A 19,000-nucleotide genomic window follows, 5' to 3' on the forward strand; every position below is an offset into this window, starting at 1 on the left:
ATCTCATTATGATTGATATAAGCCTGAAGAAGGACTGTTTTAATTTTTTTTAAAAGCGGGTTTTTTGGATACAGTTGTCGGATGCTTTGTATGGCACTAAGTGAGTCTGTTAAGATAATATATTTGGAGTTTGTTGTCAGATTGATTAGTTCTATGGCGCGATAGAGAGCATACAGTTCAGCTGTATAGATAGTACTAACATTAGATAGTTTGAATTTAAGAAGCTTCTCTGGAGTTACTACAGACGCTCCCACACCTTCGGATGATTTTGAACCATCAGTGTATATCTGGGTATGATTTTTATAACGACTAATGATTTTTCTAAAATGGGAAATAATTAGATCAGGATTAGTGGAGTTTTTATCAAATGACGTAAGTTCTAAGTTACATGATGGTATGTTTTGAATCCAAGGTGGATTATGATCATATGTGTATGGAAGACATTCAGGTATGACAATATCAAACAGATGCAAATGGTCTTTTATTCTTTTATAGAAAGGTTTATTAGAACGGTGATTTGCATTAAGGTTTGGGTAATTATCGGTAAAAGTATTTCTATAGACAGGATTTTTTGCATTATCTTTAATTTTTGTTGCATATGTTAGACTAAGGTAAGCTCTTCTATCATTTAACGACAATTCATTTGCTTCGCAAAGTAAACTTTCAATCGGTGTTGTACAAAAGGTTCCCAGGCATATTCTGAGTGCTGTGTTAAAGTAGAACTCATTGGCTGATTGTACATCATCCATTCATTCATGATACCCATTCCTGAAGAATTCTGGACCCCTATGTCAGCCTGTACATGCCTAGTGGATGTGTACCATAAGTTTTTGGGAATTATGTAGTTGGTTTTTTCAGAAAGTGTATACTGACTGCGTTCTAATGCTTCGCAGGCATGCAAAAAAGGTGGTTCTTAACAGTAATATTATATGTCTGTACAGTAACAGATTATGTAGTTACAAACATTATTGGTTTCAGTTCACCAGTTCACCAAAGATTTTTGCTTAGATGAGGAGATATGTTGTGGAATGGAACCTTTAGATTCTCCATGTCTTTTTTAAATATTTTTTTATCGTCTCTTTAACCTTGCCATTTATATAAGGTACATATTACAGCAAAAATCTGAATTTTGGTTTCGTCAACCAAGAAATCTTTGCATTTCTACTTTGGTGTGTTATTATTGGTTTATTAAAGTTACTGCAATATTTGAGATAAGAAAATTTGCCAGGGATTATTTCTTTTTCAATTTGATATTATATATAATTTATCTCTAGGTCTTCATCTTCATTTTCCATAATTGCTCATATCTCAAGAATTTGTCTTATGCAAGTATAATCAGCAGCAACCTCTTTTAAAACCACTGCTTGACATAAGCCACCTCTGATTCATATCCAGATTTTCGGTCTTATGCTCTTAGTGACTAGTTTTTTCTTATCTTTTTTCGATCACGTTACCATCATATAAAATTCTTTGCAGATCGGTCCATATATTTTGTTTATCTTTAAAGTTTAAAGATTTTAAAGTTTAGTTCGTCTAACAGATCAGCTGGTGACAACTGTTGAATCTGGAAGGTAATTTCGTTAACATCAACATTTTTTGCCATCAAAACTGCGCGCTCACTGAGCCAATTATGATTCAAGTAATTATTCAGTATAGCCGGAAAGACACTTACAATTAATTCATGCTGAAAATTTGTTAATTGTGTTAAACATGCAATAATCTCATTCTTAAATCTCTTAAATTCTATAATAATTTCAAAAATAAAATCACAAAACAGTGTTGCTCGATTTCCAGTGCATAACGAAATTCATTTAAAATCATTACTTTGAATTTGCTATGTTAATATTGAATAATATTGAATTTTATTCTTTAATTTAAGGAAATATTAAGTGAAATGATATCTCAGTTTTCCGCATTGCTTAGAACAACTGTAAGTTGCCTTAATTTGGCGCAACTCAACGACTGTAAATTATTATAAATTTTTTTTATAAAATATACTGTTTTAGAGATCTATTATCTAGCAAACTCTATAACTTACTTTCATCATACATTCGATAATAATATAATATGGAATTTTTTATGGATTTTTAACATTCTTAGTAGATTTTAAAATTTTAGTTTATTTAGAATTGTTCCATTAAATTTGTGATTATTAAAATGTATTGAATTAATGCACCAACTTAAATTTTTAAGACGAGACTTAATTTTGAGACACCAGATTTTTATATATAAAGATATAGTCTATATTGTATATATATATATATATATATATATATATATATATATATATATATATATATATATATACAGTAGACTCCCTCTATAACGAGAACTGAAATGACAGACTAATTACCTCGTTATAAGCGGATCTCGTTATATCCAACAACAATAATACTGTGCATACATATGAATATGTAGTTTTCTAAAACATTAACTTTCTATAGTGAAGCCATTCGGAGCAATATAAGATGCTAATAAATATTGTTTGAATGGCGTTTTTAAAACAAAGTTGTTTACTTTTATTGTCAATGAAATGCATTAAAACAAAAAAGAGTTGTTTAGTTTTACTGTCAATGATATACGTTAAAACAAAAAATCTGTATTCTGTAAATATGTATAAAGCGTATAAAGTTATTTTGTCATTTTTGACTGCTTTAAATTGTCCAGTAATCTATCTATCATATTTTCTAAAGATGTGAAACAGTTTTATGCTTCTTCATTTGCGTTTTGTCCTTGGATAAAGTTTCTGACAACCTTTAAAACACGTGTGAATGGTCAACCCAATACAATGACACTTGTGAATCATAAATTTTACATTTCCGACTAAGAATCATAAATTGTAAGAAGTTTATTGCGGGCGGCCCGCAGTTAAAAAGGGTATTTATTTATAGCTACGACCGGGCCAAAACGTAAAAAACACGTTTTTCAATCTTATTTTTTCTCGTTATAAGCAAATTTACCTCGCTATAAAGGGTTATAGTTCAATAGAAATTTCACGGGACATCTAATGTACCTCGTTATAAGCGAAACCTCGTAATAACCGTGTTCGTTATAAAGGGAGTATACTGTATATATATATATATATATATATATATATATATATATATATATATATATATATATATATATATATATATATATATATATATGCTAAATAATTATATACGTAGGATTTTTAGTTCTGCAAATTAACCAAACAGTTAAGAGTATTTAATACTTGCATCTTCTAAATTAAGATGCACGGAGGCATGCGATCGGTTCAATCGAAAACAAGCCATGTAAGATGGGTGATACTGGGATAATATAAAAAAAAGATGGAGAAACTGCTGCATTTATTTGATCGAATTTACCAGATACGTATCATATTATGTATATGACATATATATATTCTGAGTTAAATAATATCTAGGTATAAACCTGTGCTTTGTGAATCAATGAGAATAGTTCAAGTATAGAAAAAACTACCAGTTCTGAAAATGTTTAATTTATTCTTAAAATTATCATTTAAAACAGCTAAGATAATTAACTAGAGCCGGGCAATAACTTTTTAAATTTCCGCATCTCGTTAAAACACACACGGGAACTCTAAATGCTCCAAATTATTCAATATAACAGCCTAATTAATTAACATACAATTATTAATAAGACTATTCTTAGTTTGAAGCTTCGTTAGACCATAAAAACGATAAAAAAAAAATGAAGATTTATAATACGGAAAAAGGAAATGGGAATATTTTTTAATCTAACGGTTTTTAAAGAAATACAAGAATAAATCAAAAACTAGTAGTGCTACATGCTATGGTCAGTTTGAATATAGAAGAATCTTCCCGATATTTTCGATCACCCGGGCTAAGATGGTTTTGTTGACCGCTCTTTGAAACAGTTCAGCGGAGGTCATTCCAAATCATTTTCAGAGGTTTTCAGTCACAAGATACGGCGACTTTCCAGTTCTTTATGCCAAATACTTTGATATATATATATATATATATATATATATATATATATATATATATATATATATATATATATATATATATATATATATATATATATGACGAATTGAAAAATTCGATATCTTTCTTCGTTTAGTATTACGTGGCTAAGTACTCAAGCTTACGTTGTTTCACAAAGTTAAGCATTTATTTTTCTTTTCTCATGCACTATAGGTACTTGGTGTTAACGACACGGTCTCCATAAGATATCTTCTATATCCTGCTGCAGATCCACATTCCGAAGGCTTTGATCTTTTTTTCAGTGGCTTTTTCAGCGGTTTCGACGCCATATATTACCACCGAAAAAACGTTGCACCTTATTATCCGTATCTTGGTCTCTAAACTTAGGTCACTGCAACACAGTAAGGATATTATCTTAGTAAATGTGGACCATGCAATTTCGATCCTCGATCTAGTTTCTTCAGCGCGGTCATATTGTGAGTTAAGGGAGTTTCGAAGTAGCTGAATCTGTCGACTCTCTCGATTTCTTTATTCGCTGCCACTAGCGGCCTGGGATCTATATTTGCGCGGCTGATAACCATGAATTTGTGGATTTGTTGAAGTGTGGATAAAGAGTTCAGAACACCAACTACAAAGAAGCACATCAAGGAGGCATTGCTTACTGCAGTAGCAAATGAATTCTTTATTCGGTCTGTATGAAACTTTTCAGTTTATTAAGTTGCTGTGTGCAATAAAAATATAAATACAGCAAGTAGCTATATACTTTTTGCGCTGATTTGTCTGGTGGTTAGCAGATATGACCACCATGTTTCTAGGGTTGGTTTAATTTTGTAGGAAAAACTGTTTTGTACCTCTAAACTTAAAGCATACCTAATTTTAATATTCTCTAATAATTATTTTGTTTTTCTGTGTCTCAATGGTGAATAATAATACATGTGTGTGCTTTAAATATGTAAAACTCTTGTCAATTCTAAATTATATAAAAATGTTTACCCCTATTTTAAATTTTTAGTTGAGTACCTGTAAATTTACCATGTTAATTTTGTATAATTTTATATTGTTCTTTTAATGAGGAATAATATAAAAAATTATATCTAAAAATTGCACCGAATTAGAAATTTTTATAGTAATTTTTTAAACAACCTTATTTAAAGGCTGAAAGTAAAAGAAAAAGTTTTTAAACGAAAGTTTATAAAATGTTTTTTCAAAAAAAAACCAAAAAGCAAAAGAACCATTATTTTAAGTTTACTCTTTCTATCTCTTAGTTATTTATTTTAAAGCTACAAGCGGCAAATTGCTTGTGTTGTTAACTAAAATTTAATTTGTGTACACATAACTTATCAATGAAAGTAAACACCATCACCGTCTTCCTTGCAAATCATAAAACTGCAAAAAGGTCTTATCCAAAGCCAATGACAAGTGGATTTATGACTCGAGCACAGGTTCCGTTAATAAATGTTTTTTATGCATCCCATTGACGGATGTATGGTTGTTTTAGAGTTGTTTATCTATGTTCTGAATCTTCAGAACGCCGTAAGTGGTAGCTCTACAGGTTCTTAAAAATATATAACAAAGCCAAGTAGAGTTTTGGAAGCTGTTAGGTAAATATTTATAAGATCGTTGAGATAAAATTGTGTGTGCTCTTCAATGCCTAATACAGCAGTTTAAAAACAATTTTCGAGATACCTTAGCAGAAAGAATAACATACAGGGTGGCATGGGGACTTTAAGTGGGTAGATAAGCAATATTTATGTAAGTAGAAATGTTGATATTTGATTGGTAAATAAGATAATTTCAATAACGTATGTTGCTATATTTATTCAAAATAGATAAATTATTCTTTAACTTTCGCTTTTTGATTTTCTTTTGTTTTGTATAAATAAAAGAATGGATTGTATTCTTAATTAGTTAATTACTTAATTGGAATTTAGTCCAGGAAATGAAGCATTTCACCTCGCAATTTTTTCGTCCTGCGTGGATTGACTTGAAATTTTAACAGAAGGTAGGTAATAGCCTAAGGATCAAAATCTATATCGAACCAAAGTGTGCCAAAGCCTTGGGGGTGGTTGCCACCCCATCTCGGGGGTGAAATTTTTTTTTACATTTTAACCACAGGTTTCGATTAAAAAAGTGATTCTAAACAAAAAATGTTCTATACATATTTTTCAAGTTATTCGCGATTGAAAGTAACAACTTTTAGACGAAAAATTCGCCTTTTTAAATCGATTTTTCGCGAATAACTCGAAAATGGTGGATTTTATCAAAAAAATTGTAAAGAACAAATTTGTAGCTTTTAAAAAGACAAATACAATTCATTTTTTAAAATGTTTTTGCGATATAATAGGAACCTAAATACGGCCTATCAATGTTCAGCGGTTTTCTTCAAATGCCAAATTTGAAAGATTCAAAGTCAAATATCAGGAAAATAATGGGTATTTTTAAGAAAACTCATAGAACCTTTTTTAAAGAGCATAAATAGACCTATAATAAAAAAAGACTCTAGCTCAAAAATTGAGTGAGTTATGATGAAAATAAGGTCAATATCCCATTTTTTACGAAAAAATCGATGAAAACAACCCCCTAACCACCCTCATAATTAAAATCGATCTTCACCCTACTGTAATTCTCTTTGTAGATGTATTGTTAATACGTTTAAGAAGTTTGACCTATTTAAAATGCTTAGTTTTAGAAAAAGTACAGCTTAAAGCGAGAAACGATTTACAATTTCATATTTTTTACCCTTCTTTTTTTAAATATCCCCGAAAATACTAAATATATGAAAAAAATAAAAATGTAGCTTGTAGCTTTTTTAATGACTAAAATTTTCCTTTATTTAGATTTGTTGTACAATGAATATTTGGCGAGATATAGCCGTTTAAAGCATCGATTTACGATCAAGCACCATCTTTTTCGAGCCCTTTAAACTCACCCCATTTAAAAACCAAGGGTTCCAAAAAGATTTAATTCACAGATCCTCGTAGCTCTTAAAAACCCCTACAAAATCGTTTTTGAAGAAACACTCTATCGTTAAAAATGAAGGAAATACGTTAAAAAAACCAATTAATTTTTTTTTCCGGAAAATTCCATTAGTATAGTACAGTACATTTCGGAGCATAATAATCTACAAAACCGGTATATTAGGTAGTGGGCAATGAAAATATCAGAGCAACAGATTGGGGATGGTATTCCAAAGATGGTTTGTTATTACCCGTACGCATGAACAAACAACCTGCACCCGATGAACTTTTGAAAATTATTTTTTGCCAATGCAAAAAAGGATGCGGCGTTTCATGTGGGTGCAGAAAAGTTGGTTTATACTGTAACTCTACTTGTTCTGGGTGCTCGGGTGAAGGGTGCAATAATAGTCCACCAATAATTGAAGAAGATGAGGATGACATAGATCACGATGAAGATGTAATTGATGACGAATACAATTAATATTATAATTGTTTTACCTATAAATGTAAATATTTTCAACTATTTATGTAAATTTATAAGAATATATGGTGCCTTTTTATGTTGATAACTTTTTTTGTATTTAATTCTACTTTTTTCAATTTATATCTATTAAATTAGTTTATAAAAACTGCAATGTTGTAAAGGGTGATTTTCAAAAGTTGAAAAGTTGCAAAATTTTGGCAAAAAATTGTTTTCACCTATAGCACTCATAACAATTGATTTTTAAGGGTTGAAAATTTATGAAATTGTATTTTAAAGTATAAAAAAATCACTATTTAACTAATCCAAACCAAATTTCACTTATCTTCTGATTTGTAATGTTATTTTACAATTTTTGAAAATTAGGGGTAGTTTTCACCCCTAAGAACAATCAGGGTTCATCGGCATGACATAAACTATAAAGCAGAGGGTGAGTTGAGCTTAATTCCAAATTTTTATGCAAATCGTTCCAAGGCGAAATCATTTTCTTAGCATTACTAATTTTTTTTACATTAATCTCTAACAAGGGTCGCTTTTTAAGGGTTGAAATATGATGGAACTTTATTCAAAAGCACGAAACTATCATTATTTAATTAATTCAAACCAAATCTTACCCATATTCAGGTTTAATATGTTATTTTATAATTTTTGACAATTAGGGGTAGTTCTCACCCCTAAAACCCTTTAGCGCACTTCGGTTCGATATAGATTTTGATCCTTGGGCTATCACCTACCTTCTGTTAAAATTTCAACTCAATCTATGCAGGACGAAAAAATTGCGAGGTTTTAACTTTTTTCGAGCTTCATTTCCTGAACTAATTAGATTTTACTCTATTTATAATTATTTTTTCTTCTTGGGTTCTCTCCCTTACCTTTTTTCATGTATTAAGAGTAATAAATCACTGTGAAGTATCCATTCCCTAAAGGTTATAAGCCTACAGTTAATAATATTATCTTTTTACAACTAATATGTTCTATTGCTGTAGAACTAAATAATAAACTGACTATTTCAAGGTAAAAATGATTAGAATTTCTGCGAAGACATTGTAATAAACTGGCAATTTTCCATATACGTATGGTACGAAAAGCTCAGGATAAAAACCATCACATGAGAAACTATTGTACATTATTCGAAATTATTGTTAGAAAACAGGACCTTTATCCACAAAAATTTGGCGGCGAGAAGTATTTTACGGCAATTTTATCTTACTTATCTTCTTGATGTGTCTATCCATGACAAATATTGGCGATCATGACGACAATCTTTACCTTTTCTGCAGCAACGCTCAAAAGCTGCACAGATGTGTTGAACAAGATTCTGAGTTTCTTTACTCAGGATGTTGTTATTCCTCCTGGGACTCGCTTTCCGAACATTTTTTCTTGCAGGGTGGTTTGTAGGAGGGCATATCTGGATTCATTTCGCATAATGTGTCCGAAGTATTGCAGCTTTCGAGATTTGATGGTGAAGAAGAACCTCTCGGTTCTTCTTCATTCTTCTGAGGACCTCATTTGTCACTCGGTAAGTCCACGGGATCTTAAGTATTCTCCAATATAGCCACATCTCAAATGCTTCCAATCTCCTGTACATGTCTTCGTTAAGGATTATTGAAAAGGATTATTAGTTATTATAGTTTTATACCATGAGAGTGGTTGTGGCTCTTAAAGAAGGCCTTCCAACGGGTTGAAAGTGGGTCTTGCTATTTATCATGAGCTTTGACTACTTTACGTTTATTTGCTTCCATATTGTTGACTGCAATAAATGATTTTGTTCACAAGCACTTGTACGTCTTCTAGGTTGTCCGCAAATACCAGAGTGTCATCTGCAAATTTAATGTTTGTTAGTCGATACCCGTTTAGTAGAACACCACTTTCAGTTTCGTGCAAAGGTTAACTAAATACTTATCCTTTTAGAGTAGAGATTGAAGATTAGATAAGACAAAATGCAGCCTTACTTCACTCCACGCATGATTTTTACACATTCGGTGTGTTCTAAGTAATACATTCTAAGAACATTTTAATTTGGATCCGTATTTAAATATCACTCTGGGCAAATATCCAAGTAAATTGGTTAAACAGCTTTGGTGATATTGTGTCACCTTGCCTTATTCCGTGATTTTCCGTTGAAAATCACGGAAATTATAGTATTTGGACAAAACATGGCAAAACAATGGTTATACTCGTATACTTGAAAAGATATAATAGGATAAAAATGTAACCCTTTCTCGCCTAGTGTTTTTAGATAGACGGTCTAGGTGAACGCCTTCTGGTAAATAAAAAGACTAATAGTTATTACCCCAATATCGACACCACAGATGGCATTTGAATGATAATTTACTAACATATTAGTAATTTTTTAACCCTGAGGACGCGAAAGACGATGTCTTCAAAGAACTCATTGAGCAAATGACAGAACTAATTCCAACAGATTTTCATGCAGTTTTTAATTTAAACCTGTTTAGAATTAATGTATGATGACTAGAAAGGAATTGATCAAGAGGAATAAATCGATATGAAGAACCGCTATTTTCTGACGCTACCCGTGACGATTCCATCTTATGGCGATAGTTTCGTGACGATGCCATTCTGTGGCGCTGGTTCCGTGACGCTTGCCTCAGAATTTTACTATAGAAAAAAAGTAATACAACGCCAGTATAGAAGCTTCGCTTCAATAGTGGTACAGTGGGCGGTACAGTTTCTAGACATGGCGAAGCTTTAAACTGTTTTTTTTTTTAATTTTAAATAATATTTTTAAAATAAAATGAAGTAATTTTATTATTTATTTATTATTTTAATTACACGTGTAATTTTGTTAAACTCGTGGTGAGTCTATAAACGATTCAACTAAAGAGATGATTCAAATAAAGAAACAAAATAATAGATATTTAAGAATTACATAAAACCGCTGTTAATTACTTAATATCCTTGTAATAGATTTTATTAAAATTGTAAAAGTTTACATGTTGCATAACGGATGCCCCTCTTCGCGTAAATGGACTCTTCCAGCTGTTTACAGCGCCTTACCAAGATGTGATCTACACCGTCTTGGCCTTGTATTACTTCAAATGAAAGGTTTTGTGGAAATGAAAAGTACCACATATAATAGGTAAATGTCTAGGATAATTTTTAAACAGCACTTATAGAAATCAATGAAGAAAAATGCAAAAATGTATTTTGCATATTAAATAACATATTATGTATTATTAAGGAAGAGTATAAAATTGAAAGGTAAAAATTAGACAGTTTAACTGTCACTATATTTAAATGTATTGCAATGTATGTATACTATTTTTTTAATTAATATTCTTTTATTACAAGTAAGTAGGTATTTTATGTTGTTGAGCTCGATGTTTAAACCGCTTATATTTTTTCAAAAAATTATTCGTTACCTACACTTAGGATACTCTTCTTTTATACGCGCTAAGACATCCTTTTGTCTACTAACCTCACTATGCTTTATTGCCCATAAAACACATTTGTCGTTTTGTGTGTTCACTAAATAACTATTTTAACAAGTGGGTACATATTCAACGGCAGTTAACAGACACAACTGTTAGATACAGGTTAACGTTTTTATTCTCCTTTTTAATTTATTTATGACCCCTAAAAGTATTAATGTTACTTACTAGCTGGGAAAGTCAGTTAAGAGGTTCATGAAATCACCAAAGAACTTTCTTTACGTGAATCTAGTACCACGAAAGAAATTTTTCCTGATTTTTTAATGAAAATTCATTTTATTATCTGTTTAATAAATTGAAATGACAGAATTCCTAAATAAATAACTTTAATTGATAATTTTTTGACATGACTTCTAAGTAATGCAGAAAAAAAGGAACATCAGTTATACCAGGAATGGTGAAATACGGAGAAAAACAAATTTATCAAATGGAAAAACGGTTCAAATGATAAAATTAATCCAAGTATATGTTGTGCGTGAATATTTTCCAACGCGAGCAAGAAGTTTTAATATGTATTAGAATAGCTAGTCAAACGTTGGTTATATGATTCAACCTAAAGTACATTTGAACATGTTTGAAGCATGTTGGTACAATCCTGTAAATCAATTTAAAATGGACAATATTTTTTCTATGCATAGTGCGGGAATACGATGAAAAACTATTTAGAAATAGAGAGCCATAAGCATAGACATAGGACACAAATATGAAATAGAAAATTTTAATGAATATACAAAAAAGAAGCGTTAAGTGAAACGACCATATAGACAGAATGTCTGAGGACAGAATGGCAAAAACAGTAGACCATTCCTTCTCACCATAACATTCTGGAGATACATTGGCAGATTATATACCTATATATAGAAGAACACTTTAACAATTTTACAGTTTACTTTAACCTTTTCTTCTTCTCAGCTTTCCCAGTCGTTCTGGAGCTTAGCTACCATCATAGTACTTCCACTTTATTGACTACTGTAACTGAAAAATTCCGTAATTTTCAGATTAAACCACCTTCCACAAATTTTGAAGCTAGGAAATTCCTTTTATTACTGGGTCCCTTTTGTCGTAAACTTTTCCTGTTAAAACCAACTTAAGCAGTCCGTATCACTGTTCTTTTCTGGATCGGAAATTGTTTTAATCCTTGTCGACGTTGCCACTTATTAAAGTTTAAAAAAATTCATCAATATCTTAAAGAAAATGTTCTTAAAAGTGATTGACCAAAAACGACCTACAATTTGGAGATGACAATATATTTCACAAAAAACATTACTTAAGAAAAATTATGAGCACAAAATTACACACTGGATTTCCATTTAACTTTATATCTAACTATAAAGTAAATAAAGAAAATAACTATGAAGAAAAAGTACAGGAAAATCATCAACTTTATCGCGGATAAAAAAAGATTTTCAATTGTTTTAGAATGCTTGTAGAAAGTCTTGTCGCAAAAGTGGACAATCTTATTGAAGATGCTGTAGTATATTTTGGAAGCCTAAATATGTTACAACTTTGTCTATTTCAATTAATATACGCTTGTAGCCATGGACGCAGCCAGGATTATTTTCAGGGAGACGCATCTACTTTTCAGGGGAGTGCATTTGTATGTACATATACTATTAATCAACTACACATGTAAAGCCATGTACCTTCTTCCATGACAGGAAGGTGCTGTTGATGCCAGCGCCCATGCTTGTCTAGAATGTTACGGAAAAAATTTCGAGATATGGATAAGTTTTTCTCGTGATTTAGAATGAAATATGTCACCAACAATTTGGTTTAATTCTCATACATAACTTAAAAGATATTGATAGTGGAACAAAAATGAAAACTACTGATAATACTATTTTACGGTTTTATAGACAAAAACACTACACAACAAACACAACAAATGCACTAATTGTAATTAAAATTCGATATATTTTTGATGTTTCGACTTCCAGTCAGGAAATTGTTCAAAAAATGCAAATAACTTATGATAAATATTGTGTCTGCTATGAATTGTTGATAACAAAAATGAATTGTGTTATTTCTAAATTTGCCGGAGGGGTCGTACTATTTGTTTTACTTGTATAGAAATATTGTATTACTCTATAAAATTAACTCACAACCTTAAATGTACCATAATTTGTAAGCTATTTTTCGTCTGAACCGTTAATTGGATTTAGACGATTTTTTTCTCACATTATAGATCTATTTTAAGAAATCACTGTATTATTGTTTTTTGAGAAATCTTAACGTTTTACCCGTATAGGTACGGGATGTAAAAATAAAGATGTGTTTTTTCATCTAATTTTGACACACCTTATAGAATTTATAGAAACAAACGCCACAACTTGTTAATATTTCGAGATAGCTTCTTCATCTTTGCTCGACATTGTCGTAAAATTATCCCGATATCTCTATTATCAAAGATTTTACAAAACTTTAAATGTAACAACTTTTTATGGACATTTAAAAGCAAAGAAAACACTACTTACATAAACTTTATTGACATAGCCTAAGAAAACACAACTCAATTTTTTTTAATCCCATTTATTTACAATCTGTAATATTGACTACAATTGTTTAATTAAATTACAAGAGGCTTGTACGAGACTGTCCAGTGACAATAACCTGTTAAATTATACTTTTAGTAACAAAATTATTTGTGATTCCAATAAATGTGTATACCTAATACATTTTTGGAAACTTAAAATCTTCTTGGTAGATCGCTTGGAGTGTGGCACTGTAGCCTTCTGTTTGCCTGGGGCCTCATAAGGTACTTCGCTGGCCTGTTAAGGTGGTTTTGCAGTTGCCTGTCGTATTTTTGGGAGTAACTGGCAATTTCTTCTTTGACAGTCTTCATTTGAAGATCGCGATTAATGTTTTCATTGGGCTTGTACCACGGAGCATTTTGTGATAATGTGGAAGGTCTTGGATTGGAATCTCTCCTGGATGTCGATATTGGATCTCGACGCATTTTCCCACAGTTGGAATATTTTAAATAATCTTTAACAAGTTTCCTCTTCCAAAAACATTGTAACAATATAACGAGTATTTTTGCCTCCATTTATAATTACTTCTTCACAGCGACGACGCATACTTAAAATCAAGCGTTGTATTTTGTCTTAATCAATTGTATCCCAGACTTTTCTGCTTCCATTTATGAGTATTACAATTCAATACAATCAGGTTATGCTTTGAACGTACTTTTTTTTTGATATTAGAGATATCGAGATAATTTTTTTCCGAAAATATTTAGAAAGGATGAAGCTATATCGAAATATTAATAAGATGTAGAATTTTTTGTTCTTTCTAATAATTCCACATGGTGTTGAAAAATAAGATGAAAAAACATGACTTTATTTTTACACCCTCTATATGGGCAAAACGTTGACATTTTTCAGAAAACATTAACAAATTAATTAATTGTAAATAGACCTAAAATGTGAAAAAAAGTTATCAAAATCCAATCAAGGCATCAAGGGTTCAGAAGAAAAATAAATCAAAATCATGGTATATTTGAAGTGATGCCTTTATTTTGGAGAGTATAAGTACATATATTTTGTGTTTCTGCTTTGAGGACTCCTGTATAAAGAGAACTCTAATCTTCTGTTATCGATAATAAATGTTTATCAATGAATAAGAATCTTACATTAAAAATAGATCACTTAATAAATCTCAAATATGCAAACATGCAAGGATACTCTTATGGGTAAAATGTAAAATAATTTAAGATGGATTTAAGGATTTTAATGGTAGTTTTAAGGAGTAGTAAATATCATTTTCTTAATAAATATCATGGGAAAACCATTTACCTGTTCTCAAAGGTCTGAATAAACAATATGTAAAGGATTAACGATCTCTTTTCTGTCTCATATCGTTTTCAAAACTCGGAAATTTTGTGGAAAATTAAATAGACAATGTCATTGTTAGGTTTGTTTATCGAAAATAAAAATAAAAATGGGCAATTTAAAAGTCATTTCATGAGAAGTAGGAATTTTGTGTAATTTTGAAGGAAAAACAAATGAATGGTTGAAAGAAAACGGGCGGAACCAGAATTTTGATTTACATTAGCAAAATTAAAAAATTACATTATTTGCACCTTTTGTAACTCCCATTTGTTTTTGTAAAGAATATATATCTATGTTGTACATGTTGAAAATGCAAAAAAAATTGTATTAAAAGAAAAGGACATAAAAGGGAATAATCAAAACACGCCAGAAAATAGAGAAACCATATATATAATTTTAGAGATTATCGATTACAGTATTTGAAATATAAAAAATGATAAATTTGAAATCACGGATTAAAAATACAAGAAATATTTCTACAACAAATAATTCCATTCCATTTACAGTGGGGTAGAATATAGTAGAAAATATAAACATCTAAACGCAGATCATTTGAAATAAAAACTGATACCAATGTATTTAATAGGTGTAAATAATTTTCTTTGAGGTCAAACTTGGTGTCACTGTGATCATCTAATTTAATATTTTTTAGAATTATCATGTATAGTACTACTAATATAAAAATGCTCTACTTTAATATGTAAGACAGTATCTTACTTTTTAAATAGTTTAAGCAATGAAATGAGGAATATATTTAAACCAGCTTCCAAAAACATCAGCTGTGTATTCATGATAATCAAGATGAGACTTCTATGTTCTTTACAGATAAAGTGCATTTAGAATCCTCCCAATTTTAGATTCGAGAATAACCATGATTCTTTCTCCTGTATTTCACTCCTTACGTGAGTTTGCTAGGTGTCAAACGAAGATTTAAGCATTTAAAGTAGATTAAATTTCCGTTTTAACGAGATATATGCAAATATGATCTGTAAAATTCAAATTTCCTTTTGCAGATTGGATATTTTCATAGTCTCTATTATTAGAAAAGTCCTGTAGACTATAAGGATATAAATATTTGCAAAAAACTCGAGATAATACTTTTTTTAATACTCGAAGATTAATTTAAATTAAAATTTTTCAGTTATTGTGAAATTTCGCAATAAATAACAAACAATGATTGTGACTGATACTTTTGTGACCTTTTCTACTAGCTTACTGTTGATAACTACTGAGTTGAAACTTTATAACTAAATGTAAAGTCACACGGGGACAAGAAAAAACGGAATTATTCATATATGTGCAAAATGTGCTTTATTGGAAAATATTAAAAATCTTGCAATTCAGCATGTGGTATAAAACAATGATATTAGCTTTAATTGGTACAAATAATTAAAATTGATAACAGACTAATACAGAGATAAACTTCAAGAAAAATAATATTATTTTTAAAGAACTATTAGAACTATCAGAACAGGTAAGTAGATATATATGAAAATATTACAAAAATTATTTGTTAAAAAAGGATATAGGTATGTGTATAACAAAATTGGAAAAAATTATATTTATATATTTTATAATTATTGTATATAAACAAAAATCCACATTTTGTAATTTATTGAATTATTATTTCTTAAATATTTAGGCCTTCCCAGAGTAAGTATGTTGATAAATTATAATATTTATATATACATAATTGTTACAGAGATAAATCAAGGGATCAAGTAAATACCCTGTCACCTACCATGTATTATATTTAATGAATATTTTTTGTCATAAAACTTTAAATACTTTCGGCAATAGTTTGTAATAAACATAGATAGAAACTACCGATTGTGTAATAAATACTAGAATTTTTATTATAGGTAAAAAAAATATTAAATCTTGGATGGGGTCAAATTTGGTAACAATTCTTTAGGCAGGGTTGTTTTTAAGGGTTTACAATTTGTTTCACTGACAGCAAAAAACGATAGTTGTTTTATCTTTTACTGAGTTATATATTGCAGAAAATATTAGGAGATAAAAAGTTTTGTAACATTTTAAGTAAGTGTGGAGTTATCCGTCGGTAAGTAAAATTTACCTGAAGAAGCATCAAAAGCAGAAGGAAAAATTGCAACAAATATCCATGTGTCATGCTCCTACACAGCAACCGCCACATTACACTGCACATCATCACCAGGCCTTAAGATTTTAAACGTCGCCTTCGGCATCTGACTCACAACATTCGCGCTCCCGCACTAATACTTTAGCATCAAACTGTCCCTGTATCAGTTTCGTTCGACGTTCGAAAGACTACTGAAGGCGCCCGCTGCCGCGAGGCACGATCGGCCCCCCTCCGCCGCTGGCGCAGCATCCATTCGGACCAATCAGAGCGACGCTGCAGGGCTTCCTTTGTGCCCGGTGAGGAATCGCTGGCGGCGACCACTTGTTGCTGTTGCCGATGGGATCCGTTCGCGGCCGAAGAGAGGAGCAGAAGAGTCAGCGGTGAATTGTCTTGAATTTAGTGCGTTTATTTATTATTTCTTAGCTTTTTTGTTTCTTTTGGGTTTGAAGTGGTTGAGAGGTCCGGTACACCGGGTTTGCTGGTCACGAAAGAATGGTTGAAGACCGGAATATTGCATTGAAGTTTTTTAGTTAATCTCATAAAGATTTCTGGTTTTTGGATTAGTTAATATCATTTGTTTATTATTCATTTTAAGTTTTTAAGTAATTCATCTTTTTTATCGATACCAACTGTCATGTTTATGGTAACTGGAAATTTAATTTTTTAGAAATCAGGAAATTTTAGCTTTTTAAATAATTAAAATCCACATTAACAAGTGGATAAATGATGCATAAATATTAGATTGATCTTATAAAATGTATTAACTTTTTTGAATTTTTTTGGACCAAATAAAAAAATCTTCAAAAATTTTTGCGATCCGTCTATCTATCATTCTGAAGCTATTATTCGGTTAAAATGAGAGGTATTACTCACCCACTCTAACTCAACCACGTGCTTCTTATTTGTTCTTTTAAAATGGCTCTCAGTCTCTTCTTGTGAGAATCAAATCTTTTCTTTTCAAAAAAAAAAAACTTCAAGTGTGGCGGCCATATTTGAGTGGCTAGGTACTTTCTTACCAAGCCTGAGGACCCGGATTCGATTTCGACAGACAGCAGAAATTTTTTAATTTCTTTTTTAACTGAGCCGCCACCGTGCTTTGGAGGGCACGTAAAGCAATCGGTCCCACAGTCGTTAACACAGAAAAATCTTGGCCAAAAGGTTACAGGAATGGAAGATGTACACTAAGCCAATTGACTGTTGTACGACTAGTTACAGCAACAAATGGCTTCCGAAAAAAAAAAATACTTCAAGTTATTTCTTTTACACTAAACTTATACCTTCTGCCTTCTGACTTTCTCATCTAGTACTAGACATCTAGTTTGTTTAAGTTACTCTCAACTTTTTCTAACCACCTTGTCTTCTCATCTATCCATATTTGGCATTCTTCACGCTGGTATTCTTTGGACATACCGCAGCAACCTTGGGGTGCATGCTCCTTGTACTGCTCATATACTTTGTGGTTGGTTCTTCTTCTCGATACTTGCTCCTGCTTTATCCCTCCTAAAATATTTCTCAGCATATTACGTTCACATCTGTCTAGCCACTCTCCCTCAGGTTTATTGAGCACCAACGTCTCGCTAATATATAAAGTAGTTGGTCTTACTACTGTTGGGTGTATTCTCAGCTTCGTTTTTTCGGCATAGAAAGTTAGACATAGATTTCTCAGGCTTCCTTATTTCCTGTTAGCATTTACAAGTCCTTTATTTCTGAAATGACTCCCAAATTAATAAACTCCCTTTTAAACTGACCTTTATTTTATTATTTTTGGTTTTATCTCCAAATTCTCTCCTTTATTTTGACTTCTCCCACACCATGTATTAGATTTTTTAATATTAATTTTCAGCCCATTTTGCTTCTCTTTCTAATATTTTAAATCCTCTAATATTGTAAATACCCCATTAATTATATCTTTGTCTTATTCAGTAACGTTATCTCCGCAAAAGTGCTGCTTTCAGAAGTAATTTAAATAAGCAATACTTACTTGATATTTTTTTTAACGAAGAGTTATCTAAAGATATATTTTTAATAAGACAGCTTTCTTTCGTCCTGGATCACTTCTAGATGTTCTGCAACTCCGGAAGTTTTTTTATTGGTGCAATGATTTTGAATGATATTTTTGCGATTTCTGTTAACATATCTTCTTTGTATTCAGCTACTGCCTAACTGTTACCGAATATTAGTCATCATTCTGACAAGAAGAGTTTTATTTGTTGGTGTTTTGAA

General features: G+C 30.9%; 1 protein-coding gene across 1 annotated transcript in view; it reads right to left on the reverse strand.

Annotated features, from left to right (window-relative positions):
• Ser (protein serrate) overlaps window positions 1-16,950 on the reverse strand; it is a 508,706-nt gene extending 491,756 nt beyond the window's left edge. The window contains exon 1 of the mRNA XM_072520565.1: window positions 16,754-16,950. Within this exon, the coding sequence (XP_072376666.1) occupies window positions 16,754-16,846 (93 nt within the window). The 5' untranslated portion in view covers window positions 16,847-16,950. The remainder of the gene's footprint in view (window positions 1-16,753) is intronic.
• Between the last annotated feature and the right edge of the window lie 2,050 nt (window positions 16,951-19,000).

Source organism: Diabrotica undecimpunctata, chromosome 1 (assembly GCF_040954645.1).
Source record: "Diabrotica undecimpunctata isolate CICGRU chromosome 1, icDiaUnde3, whole genome shotgun sequence".
Taxonomy (NCBI): domain Eukaryota; kingdom Metazoa; phylum Arthropoda; class Insecta; order Coleoptera; family Chrysomelidae; genus Diabrotica; species Diabrotica undecimpunctata.